This window comes from Oncorhynchus keta, chromosome 3 (assembly GCF_023373465.1).
Source record: "Oncorhynchus keta strain PuntledgeMale-10-30-2019 chromosome 3, Oket_V2, whole genome shotgun sequence".
Taxonomy (NCBI): domain Eukaryota; kingdom Metazoa; phylum Chordata; class Actinopteri; order Salmoniformes; family Salmonidae; genus Oncorhynchus; species Oncorhynchus keta.
In genome coordinates this window covers 7,662,279-7,674,580 of record NC_068423.1, presented here as the reverse complement: position 1 = coordinate 7,674,580, position 12,302 = coordinate 7,662,279, and the positions used below count along the sequence as shown (strand labels likewise).

Here is a 12,302-nt window from a genome sequence, read left to right as displayed (position 1 = left end):
GATTGATGGAGTGCTGCAGAGATGGTTTTCCTTCTGGAAGGATCTCCACAGAAGAACTCTGGAGCTCTCTCAGAGTGACCATCGGGTTCTTGGTAACCTCCCTGACCAAGGTCCTTCTCCCCCAATTGCTCAGTTTGGCCAGGCGGCCAGCCCTAGGAAGAGTCTTGGTGGTTCCAAACTTCTCCCATTTAAGTATGATGGAGGCCACTGCGTTCTTGGGGACCTTCAATACTGCAGACATTTTTTGGTACCCTTCCCCAGATCTGTGCCTCGACACAATCCTGTCTCGGAGCTCTACGGACAATTCCTTAACCTGTTACTCCTTCCCCCTACTTTTTCGAACATTCTGTTAAAAATCGCGCAACATTTCAGCACCCTGCTTCTCATGCCAGGAATATAGTATATGCATATGATTAGTATGTGTGGATAGAAAACACTCAGACATTATAAAACTGGTTAAATCACGGCTGTGACTATAACAGAACGTGCGTTTCATCGAAAAGTGCAGGAAAATCTGATCACTGAAAATGGAAAAATATATCCATGCGCCACTTCAACCGATTGATAAAGGTGAACCACATTAAATGGGGCCGAGGTTGCAATACCTACAGCTTCCACACGATGTCAACAGTCTTGTCATTTGCCTACGATTTGTTTCTTGGTCAAACGAAGAAGAGACAGCCCATTTCTTCAGGTCTCCGACCGGATATTTTGGTTGAGATTTACCCGGACATTATTTCCAGACGTACAGCTATAGAATATACATCGCCTCGTGATCAATTTGATCGCTTATTAACGTTTACTAATACCTAAAGTTGCATTACAAAAGTATTTCGAAGTGTTTTGTGAAAGTTTATCGTCGACTTTTTAATTTAAAAAAATGACGTTACGTTATAAAACGCTATTTTTTTCGTTGATCACACAGTCTTCATAGATCGATATCTAGGCTATATATGGACCGATTTAATCGGAAAAAAGACCCAATAGTGTTTATGGGACATCTAGGAGTGCCAACAAAGAAGATGGTCAAAGGTAATGAATGTTTTATATTTTATTTTGCGTTTTGTGTAGCGCCGACTATGCTAATTATTTTGTTTACGTCCCCTGCGGGTCTTTTGGGGTGTTACATGCTATCAGATAATAGCTTCTCATGCTTTCACCGAAAAGCATTTTAAAAATCTGACTTGTTGCCTGGATTCACAACGAGTGTAGCGTTAATTCAATACCCTGCATGTGTATTTTAGTGAACATTTGAGTTTTAACGAGTGCTATTAGCATTTAGCGTAGCACATTTGCATTTCCAGATGTCTAGATGGGACGCCTGCGTGTCAGGTAGGAGCAAGAGGTTAAACCTAATGCCCTGGTTTTTTCTCTGACATGCACTGTCAACTGTGGGACCTTATATAGACAGGTGTGTACCTTTCCAAAATGTATGTGTTATGGCTTTACTCCCCCTGCTATATTGTGGATAAAGAGTTGCCTGTCTAACAGAACACAGAGGATGTTCTTTAATGGAAGCCTCTCCAACATAATCCAGGTAGAATCAGGAATTCCCCAGGGCAGCTGTCTAGGGCCCTTTGATTTTTTCAATCTTTACTAATGACATGCCACTTGCTTTGATTAAAGCCAGTGTGTCTATGTATGCGGATAACTCAACCCTATACACATCAGCTACTACAGTGACTGAAATAGCTGCAACACTTAACAAAGAGCTGCAGATAGTTTCAGAGTGGGTGACAAGGAATAAGTTAATCCTAAATATTTCTTCAACTAATAGCATTGTATTTAAGACAAATCATTCACTAAACCCTAAACCTCAACTAAATCTTGTAATAAATCATGTGGAAAGTGAGCACGTTGAGGTGACTAAACTGCTTGGAGTAACCCTGGATTGTAAATTGTCATCTGTAATAAATACAAATACAAATGTCCAATTCATTGAATTTCCCGCAGCTAGACTCCAATCAAAATGTAGAAACATCTCAAGGATGATCAATGGAAACAGGATGCACCTGAGCTCAATTTTGAGTCTCATAGCAAAGGGTCTGCATACTTATGTAAAGAAGATATTTATTGTTTTAATACATTTGCAAACATTTGAATATACTTTTAAGCATGGTGAAGCTATTAATTAATATTGATCAATACAACCAGTCACTACAAATATATGGGTGTCCTTCCTAACTCAGTTGCCGGAGAGGAAGGAAATCACTCAGGGATTTAACCATGAGGCCAATGGTGACTTTAAAAAACAGTTACAGAGTTTAATGGCTGCGACAGCAGAAAACTGAGGATCGATTAACAACATTGCAGTTACTCCACAATACTAACCTAACTGACAGTGAAAAGAAGGAAGCTTGTACAGAATAAAAATATTCCAAAACATGCATCCTGTTTGCAACAAGTCACTTAAGTAATACCGCGCATAATGTAGCAATTCACTTTTGGTCCTGAATACAAAGTATTATGTTTGGAGCAAATCCAATACAACACATTACTGAGTACCACTCTCCATATTTTCAAGCATAGTGTTGGCTGCATCATGGTATGAGTATGCTTGTAATCGTGAAGAATTGTTGATTTTTTTCAGAATAAAAAAGTAACGGAATGGAGCTGAGCACAAGCAAAATCCTAGAGGAAAATCTGGTTCAGTCTGCTTTCCATCAGACACTGGGAGATGAATTCACCTTTCAGCAGGACAATAACCTTAAACACAAGGCCAAATATACACTGGAGTTGCATAAAAAGACGACATTGAATCTTCCTGAGTGGCTTAGATCCTAACATGTATTGACTCGGGGGGTGTGAATACTTACATAAATTACAAAGTCCTCTATTTCATTTTTAATAAATTTGCAAAATTTCAAAAACATGTTTTCACTTTGCCATTATGGGGAATTGTGTGTAGATGGGTGAGAATAAAATATGTTTAATAAATGTTCAATTCAGGCTGTAACGCAACAAAATCAAGGGGTCAAGGAGTAGGAATATCTACTCAAGGCACTATATCTTAACTTTACTATTTTTATTTTAGAAAATGTTTACTTATACTTCACTACATTCCTAAAGAAAATAATGTACTTTTTACTGTATACATTTTCACAGACATCCAAAAGTACTCGTTACAGGAAAATGGTCCAATTCACACACTTATCAAGAGGACATCCCTTGTTATTCCTACCGCCTCTGATCTTACGGACTCTAAACACAAATGATTTATTTTTAAATTATGCTGAGTATTGGAGTGTGCCCCTGGGTATCCGTTTTTTGTTTTTAAACATGACAATTGTACCATCTGGTTTGCTTAATCTAAGGAATGTGAAATTACTTTTACTTCTGATACTTAAGTATAACTGAGTAATTACATTTACTTTTGATGCTCAAGTAGGCTATGTTAAAAACCAAATACTTTTAGACTTTTCCTCAAGTTGCATTTCACTGGGTGACTTTCACTTTTACTTCTATTACGGTATCTTTAATTTAATTAAGTATGACAATTGGTTACTTTTTCCCCTCACACACACACACACACACACACACATACACACACACTCACCATCTCCACCTGTCGCGGGTCCAGCTGAAGGGGCACAGCGGACGGGACTGAGAACTGGATCTTGGTTTTCCTCTCCTTGTCCTTGGCATCTGCGTCCATCTCTGCAGGCAGCACCGGGTCTTTTGCAGCTCTGACAGTCTGACCGTTTCGACAAGGAGCCAAGCCACAGATGGCAAAGGTAGAACAACTTGGATGGCTGCTCGCTTGTTCACTCCACTGGCAATTCACTGAAGCCTGATGGTATATCCCTTGAGAAAACAAACGCAGGACTGCAAGTTAAATTGATCTCATTGACCATGCACTGGGCTTTGACTTTGAATTTTCCCTCCTCTCCTCTGCAACCGTTTTTCTCTTTTATTTGGGCGTGTGGTCTTTGGTGCTCCTTCTTTCGCGCTCCTTCCTGACTCGTGCTCACATGCTCTCTCTATTTGTCTGCCTGTGTTGAGGCTGTCAACTAGGTCTGCCTCTCAGTGAGTGGTTGGAGAGAGAGAGCGGGGGGGGAATTGAGTGTGTGAGTGCGCGATGTTGAACTGAAGATGATTGGAGCTCAGTATAAAACATAATCTCGCCATGTGCTGCTGTAGTGTTTTGTGTCCTTGACCCTTGCTATTCAGTCTATGTCTGTGTGTGTGTGTGTGTGTGTGTGTGTGTGTGTGTGTGTGTGTGTGTGTGTGTGTGTGTGTGTGTGTGTGTGTGTGTGTGTGTGTGTGTGTGTGTGTGTGTGTGTGTGTGTGTGTGTGTGTGTGTGTGTGTGTGTGTGTGTGTGTGTGTGTGTGTGTGTGTGTGTGCGTGTGCACATGTGCGTTTCTCTGCGTGTATGTGTGTGCGTGTGTGTGCTGGAAAAGATGCATGTACTGTAGTGACGTAGGGAAAAAACAAGCTTCCACGGCATATCTGATGAGGACCGTTAATGGAATACTAAAGTCAAAACACCACCTCAGTAATGTATCAAAAGTCCAACTTAAAAACTCTTCAGGAAACAAAACGTACATTGAGCCTGTCACTAAATGACTAAGTTACAATCCTGATACTGTTCAACATGCTACAGAATAACAGAACGTTGCCACTGGCTGATACAACATTGATGGAATTAGATTTAGTCTAAAGGTTTGAAATGTTCACATTGCATGCATGTCGTGATAATGAAAATGTGAGCAGGGCACCTCAAACAAACCCTAGTCAATACATAAACCAATCATTTTATTCAGTTTTAAATCTTCATTGTCTTTTTTCAACCTTCATCATTGCATTTCAAGAAATGCTTGGACAAAATCCCTTATACACACAGCATAGTAATTAAAAAAATGGAATTGCAATGTAAAAACCTATTGCCATGGCAACTATTACTGTACACACTGTGTTGTGTATTAGTGTTACAGCGGCCAGTCCTAGTGCCCAGAGGGAGGGATGGAGGGAGGGAGGAAGGGAGATGGGGGGTATGGAGAGAGGGAGGAAGGGAGAGAGGGCGGGGGTGGAAAGGAGAGAGGGAGGGAATGGGGAAAACAGGGAGGGATGTATAGGAGACAGGGCGAAAGGATTGGAGGGCAGGTTGTGAGAGGGAGAACGGAAGGAGGAGAGGAATCACAGCTCACATGTAAACACAAACAGCTGTGTGCAGTTGGAGTGGCCTCGCCCTGTCTGTCTGTCTGTCTGTCTGTCTGTCTGTCTGTCTGTCTGTCTGTCTGTCTGTGTCTGTCTGTCTGAGCCTAGTGCCAGCCGGAGCTGGACAGGGCAGGGGGTCAGCAGGGCACTGGGCTGCTTACTGACGCGCAGCACTAGCTACACATACAGTGAGTGAGGGAGGGAGTGGGAAGGAGGGACAGAGAGGTAAATGGAGGGAGGGAGGTGGAGAGTAGAAGAGAGAAGCAGGAAGGAGGGAGGAAAGAGAGGGGTGAAGAGAGGGAGGGATGGATGCAAAAAGGGAAAGAGAGGTGAAAAAATAAATGAGGGGGAGAGAGGGTGAGTGGGTGAGAGAGAAATAGTAATTATATGGAGGAGGGGTGATACATTGTTAATACACTTGTAATTTAATGCAAATTAAAGCAGAATCTAGTGTTTTGACCTGCACTACATGCAGATAAATCACACAGGTAAAGATGCAGATGTGAACAGTTCTTTGCTGGTGGAGGCTCCACCTGGGAAATAGGGTGTGAACACAGCCAGTGGACTTAACTGGGGCACCAAAGACTCCAAGAATGCACAATACTGTATTATTCTATCTGCAGTTTTCGGCTTCATCCGCTATAGGCGGTCAAAAGTAATGCACTATGTAGGGGATAGGGCTCCATTTGGGACATAGCCATCTTCTGCATCTCTACCAACGGCAGGTGATGGTAGCTGGGAGCAGCCTTCTGGTTGCCAGTTCACCTAACAGTACTATTGCCAGGCCCAGGATTCAAACTACTCCCATGGGATTGAGATGCACCGTGATTATTGCAGTTGCAAACACATTTCACAGTGTCTTCATTTCTACAGTAAATGTGGAACGGACTGGAACGGAATACAGATGGCGCCCTCTACCTTTCAAGAGTAGAGGATTGCCATTTTCATAACTAAGATTGGCACAACACACATGCCAGGGCCAGGGGGGGTGCACCCAAACAATATGTAATAAGCAAGCACACACACACACACAACCCCCTCCCCCCTCCCTCCAAATAGCCCCTCCCCCCACCCCTCCTCCCTTAACCCACACCCAGGATATGACATAAGCTGATAAGAGCAGGCACCGAGGTTAACGTGGGGGCACGATGAGCAGGTCTCTCTCATCACTCTAAACTAATGGCCAAATACAGAGATTACCCCACTGCTGCCACTGCTCCTCCTCCTCTGTCAGTCCTGTGATTATGATGGGTAGCGTCCCAAATGGCACCCTATTCCCCATGAAGTGTTCTACTTCTGACCAGGTCCCATAGGGCTCAAGTCAAATTCAGTGCACGACATAGGGAATGGGGTGCCATTTGGGATGCGACCATGGTGATCTTCACAGATTCACAGACTCTGCTGAATGAGGACAGGAGAGGAGAGAGGCCACAAATTGATGGGATTAATCCACAGAGAGAAGGGGGGGGGGGATAGGGAGAGATGGCGAGAGATGGAAAGGGGGTGAAAGATAAGGGTTAGGAGAGAGGGGAAGAGAGAGAGAGAGAGAGAGAGAGAGAGAGAGAGAGAGAGAGAGAGATAGAGAGAGAGAGACGAAAAGAGAGGAGAGAGAGAGACAGAGAGAGAGAGAGACGAAAAGAGAGGAGAGAGAGAGAGAGAGAGAGAGAGAGAGAGAGAGAGAGAGAGAGAGAGAGAGAGAGAGAGAGAGAGAGAGAGAGAGAGAGAGAGAGAGAGAGAGAGAGAGAGAGAGAGAGAGAGAGAGTGAGAGAGAGAAAGAGAACAATGTTTAAAAATCATGTGTTCGGTTTGTGTTTATGAACATTTAGGCCTATACAATTCACCATGCAGAAAAATTGAACCTCTGTTAGTCATGGTCATGGTTGGGTTCAATTTCATTTCAATTCAGTCAATTCATGAAATAAACCGAAATTCCAATTCCAATTATCCTCAATGCTTCTGTATGAGAAAAATGTGGAATTGCAATTTCAGTTAACCCCAAACCTGGTGGTGGTATCAACCAGTATTGTTGCCAATGTAAAAAGGGCCTTACAGTGATGGGTGTGTTGGTATACTACTAAAGTACCTGTATACGACCACTAGATGTCACCCATGCATCATATACAGAGTCAGTGCTCAAATGTGCTGATTTAAACACTGAGTGTACAAAACATTAAGAACACCTGCTCTTTCCACGACATAGAACGAACTGGTGAATCCGGGTGAAAGCTATCATCCCTTATTGATGTCACTTGTTAAATCCACTTCAATCAGTGTAAATGAAGGGGAGACAGGTTAAAGAAGTATTTTTAAGCCTTGAGACAATTGAGACGTGGATTGTGTACGTGTGCCATTCAGAGGGTGAATGGGCAAGACAAAACATTTAAGTGCCTTTGAACGGGGTATGGTCGTAGGTGCCAGGCGCACCGGTTTGTGTCAAGAACTGCAACGCTGCTGGGTTTTTCACACTCTACAGTTTCCAGGTGTGTATCAAGAATGGTCCACCACCCAAAGGACATCCAGACAACTTTATATAACTGTGGGATAGCATTGGAGTCAACATGGGCCAGCATCCCTGTGGAACGGTTTTGACACCTTGTAGACCCCATGCTCTGACGAATTGTGACTGTTTTGAGGGCTAAAGGGGAGGGGCTCTGCAACTCAATATTAGGAAGGTGTTCTTAATGTTTGGTGTTCACTCAGTGAACACCAACTGGCATATTACACTTTAATGCATTCATAGGCTATTAGAGTGATAGGCTATTAGCACCACATACAGTTGAAGTCAGAAGTTTACATACACTTAGATTGCATTCATTAAAAGTCTACACATTTCTTGTTAACAATATATAGTTTTGGCAAGTCATTTAGGACATCCACTTTGTGCATGACACAAGTCATTTTTCCAACAATTGTTTACAGACAGATTATTTCACTTACAATTCACTGTATCACAATTCCAGTGGGTCAGAAGTTTGCATACACTAAGTTGACTGTGCCTTTAAACAGCTCGGAAAATTCCAGAAAATTATGTCATGGCTTTAGAAGCTTCAATTGGAGGTGTACCTGTGGATGTATTTCCAGGCCTACCTTCAAACTCAGTGCCTCTTTGCTTAACATCATGGAAAAATCAAAAGAAATCAGCCAAGACCTCAGAAAAAAAATTGGAGACATCCACAAGTCTGGTTCATCTTTGGGAGCAATTTCCAAATGCCTGAAGGTACCACGTTCATCTGTACAAACAATAGTACGCAAGTATAAACACCATGGGACCATGCAGCCGTCATACCACTCAGGAAGAAGACGTGTTCTGTCTCCTAGAGATGAACACACTTTGGTGCGAAAAGTGCAAATCAATCCCAGAACAACAGCAAAGGACCTTGTGAAGATGCTGGAGGAAACAGGTTCAAAAGTATCTATATCCACAATAAAACAAGTCCTATATCGACATAACCTGAAAGGCCGCTCAGCAAGGAAGAAGCCACTGCTCCAAAACCGCCATAAAAAAAGCCAGACTACGGTTTGCAACTGCACATGGGGACAAAGATCGTACTTTTTGGAAAATGTCCTCTGGTCTGATGAAACAAAAACAGAACTATTTGGCCATAATGACCATTGTTACATTTGGAGGGAAAAGGGGGAGGCTTGCAAGCCGAAGAACACCATCCCAACCGTGAAACACAGGGATGGGAGCATCCTGTTTTGGGGGTTCTTTGCTGCAGGAGGGACTGGTGCACTTCACAAAATAGATGGCATCATGAGGTAGGAAAATTATGTGGATATTTTGAAGCAACATCTCAAGACATCAGTTAAAGCTTGGTTGCAAATGGTTCATACAAAATGGACAATGACTCCAAGCATACTTCCAAAGTTGTGGAAAATGGCTTAAGGGCAACAAAGTCAAGGTATTAGAGTGGCCATCACAAAGCCCCGACCTCATCCTATAGAAAATTTGTGGGCAGAACTGAAAAAGCGTGTGAAAGCAAGGAGGCCTACAAACCTGACTCAGTTACACCAGCTCTGTCAGGAGGAATGGGCCACAATTCACCCAACATATTGTGGGAAGCTTGTGGAAGGCTACCCAAAACATTTGACCCAAGTTAAACAATTTAAAGGCAATGCTACTAAATACTAATTGAGTGTATGTAAACTTCTTGAACTACTGGGAATGTGATGAAAGAAATCAAATCTGAAATAAATCATTCTCTCTATTATTATTCTGACATTTCACATTCTTAAAATAAAGTGGTGGTCGTAACTGATCTTAAACAGGGAATTTTTACTAGGATGTAATGTCAGGAATTGTGAAAAACGGAGTTTAAATGTATTTGGCTATGGTGTACGTAAACTTCCGACATCAACTGTATCTTATTTTAACGTTGGTGATAATGGGTTTGCAGGATAGGTTCTCAACTAGGGGGCCTAGGATCCCAAGAGGTCCTCAGAGAGCTTTCAGGTGGTCTCTGAAAAGCCAGGTAGAAAACAAACAAGTAGAAAATAACAGCAGTAAGCCTGAAATATCTCACATTTGATAGGAGATTACTGTTTAACAGGTATAACCAAATTAAAAGCAATGTTCATTTTGATATTTTGAGTATTGACAACGAATACCGATCACAATTTACTCTTACATAAAAATGTCATCTCTGAAGTAAGGGTTCCCCAGATTTTCTGAAGAACAGAAAAGGTTGAGAACCACCTGCCAAGAGGTTAACCGTTGGACTAGTAACCGGAAGGTTGCAAGTTCAAACCCCCGAGCTGAGAAGGTACAAATCTGTCGTTCTGCCCTTGAACAGGCAGCTAACCCACTGTTCCTAGGCCGTCATTGAAAATAAGAATTTGTTCTTACTGACTTGCCTAGTTAAATAAATGTAAAATATTTTTTTTTTACAAATTAAAGGACCGAGCTTAAAAGCTGAACTCTGGGAACCTGAGGGCTGCTGGTCTCAGATACCATGTACCATCTCCTGCCGTGGTGGACTTGAGCAAGGCACTTAAGCACTGAAACAGCTCCACATTCTTGAGTGCTGCTCATTTATGTTTCTCAAATGGACAAGGAAGTATATATTCTATTCTTTTCTATTTTATTCTAAGAAAAAGTATACTAAAGCTGGCAGCCGCAGAGTAATCCACTTTTGGGCAGACCCCCCACACACACACACACACACACACACAATAACAACCAGCAGAAATTGCCTAGAAGTGAATTGCACCTTGGTCATACCAGCATCTTTGCCATCTATTTAACTTTGCTCCCATCTTGCCCGAAACATAGGCTATAACTAAACTTAGTTCAGAATAGTGACAAATTCTTCATGAGGTATTTCAATATTCAGCGTCATCTGTTGTAATGGTAATGTAATAAAGCAAAAAGGAAGGTGTTTGGAACTTACAGGCAGACAGGTCTGGAGGATCTACAAAGGGATAACCCAATAAAAACGCAAGTATTGTAGACCCTTAGACATCCATGGTCATCAAGAGCCGGAGTCATTTCCTGCAGGACATGAATCAAGTATCTAAAACAAGCATTCATCGTTTCATTTGATTTGAGTTATTTAGCCAGGATGGTCCACTCAGTAACAATTGCCACTGTTTTCCAGGGAGTCCTGGAGCATAAGAAATGCTCACTAGTCATAAAAGATGATCAAGCTTGATTTCGCTTTATTTGGTTCTTTCCCCATTGAAGAGTATAGATGAACAACATGTCACTTGTTTTCCATACTTAGTGATTCCTGCCAAAACCAGCATCTGGACCTAGACACACTGCTGTGGACAGGTTTCTCATTTTCTTTTCTTTTTTGCTCTGGACTCCCAGCCTTGTGGTCTGCAGTACTGCTCTATGTCCTTATTGTCTGGTCGTTAATTGATTGATTGTCTTTGATTGTCCAGGGTCCACTCACCTGTTTTCCCATACAGGCCTGTATCAGTCCCATAATAGAGGGGAAGATTGAAAACCAGCAGTGCTGTGGTCCTCAAAGCCTGTATCTGAAAATATTTGACAATAGCTATAAACCAGATCATTTTGTCATTCATATGATTTCCTTTGAAAATATTTCATGTCAACATTAGCGTAGCACATCCTGAGTGTCCTGCATTGATGCTTCTTATTTATTATGCTCTGTGACATGCTATCATGAAAAGTATATAGGCCATGGCTATTACAACACAGCATATACAATATTATCACATTGAAATGAATAGAGCATTGATGCATTGTTATTTCACTCACTACGGCATGCATGCTGCCACATATTGGACACCTGGGTCCGTATGTCTCCCTCCCCAATTCAAGATGGATGCCCTGCCCGGTTCAGAGTTTGAACGATCACAAAGAATGCGTGGCTATTGAAGATCTTAATCTTTTCTCAATATATATTCTTCAAATGAACTGCATTGGCGATGAGAAATTAAAGCCACTCATCAGTCTCTAAGTGCCCTGTCATTGAGTGACAACGCTGACAGAATGGTCGACTTCTCGCTCTATCTCGGCTCAGTCTTCTTTATTATGCCCCTCTTTCATTCCACCTTGTCCTCCATCTGCACTCTGGTGAGTCTGTCTGTGTCACCTTGGGCACCACCCATCAGTATCCATGCCCACTAGTCCTGCCAGGCGTGTGGGTATCTCTAAGCTAGGGGGCTCTCTCAGAGCACAGCCCTGATTATCTTGGTTCAATTGACTCATTTAAGTAATTGTACCTTGGTGGTCAATATGGTTTACTCTTTGGTTTGGTGTTCAATTCACATTGATTCTACATTTTATCTGATTTTAATAAGCAGTGATATATAAAATCTCTGTTATTTAGCCTAAATGCATAGCTAGGCCTAAATAGATTCATAAATGGGTGTCCATTGTTATGCTGTGATAGAAGTGAAATCGGTCTTCAAAACGACATCAAACGAGAACATTTCCTTCCTTCTCTCTCCGTTTTTGTTACTCTCTTTCTCCTTCCATTTTCATTGCCTCTCCTTCTCTTTCTGGCTGTGTGAGCGCGAGCGCAGTGACAGATGGCGAATCCCTCTTCCCTCGGGAATGCAATCTCTGTGAATGCGGGCGCATGTCAATCACCCGCGCTCATGTGATGGCTCTTGCCAATGACGTGCCAGCCATATGGCCTGGCATCATAACTGGTATGTAACCCACCCAGCC

The 12,302-nt window shown here is 42.3% G+C and overlaps 1 protein-coding gene across 1 annotated transcript in view; it reads right to left on the bottom strand.

Annotated features, from left to right (window-relative positions):
* LOC118369023 (protein phosphatase 1 regulatory subunit 1B-like) overlaps nucleotides 1–3,973 on the bottom strand; it is a 45,320-nt gene extending 41,347 nt beyond the window's left edge. The window contains exon 1 of the mRNA XM_035753530.2: nucleotides 3,557–3,973. Within this exon, the coding sequence (XP_035609423.1) occupies nucleotides 3,557–3,655 (99 nt within the window). The 5' untranslated portion in view covers nucleotides 3,656–3,973. The remainder of the gene's footprint in view (nucleotides 1–3,556) is intronic.
* Nucleotides 3,974–12,302: the final 8,329 nt, after the last annotated feature.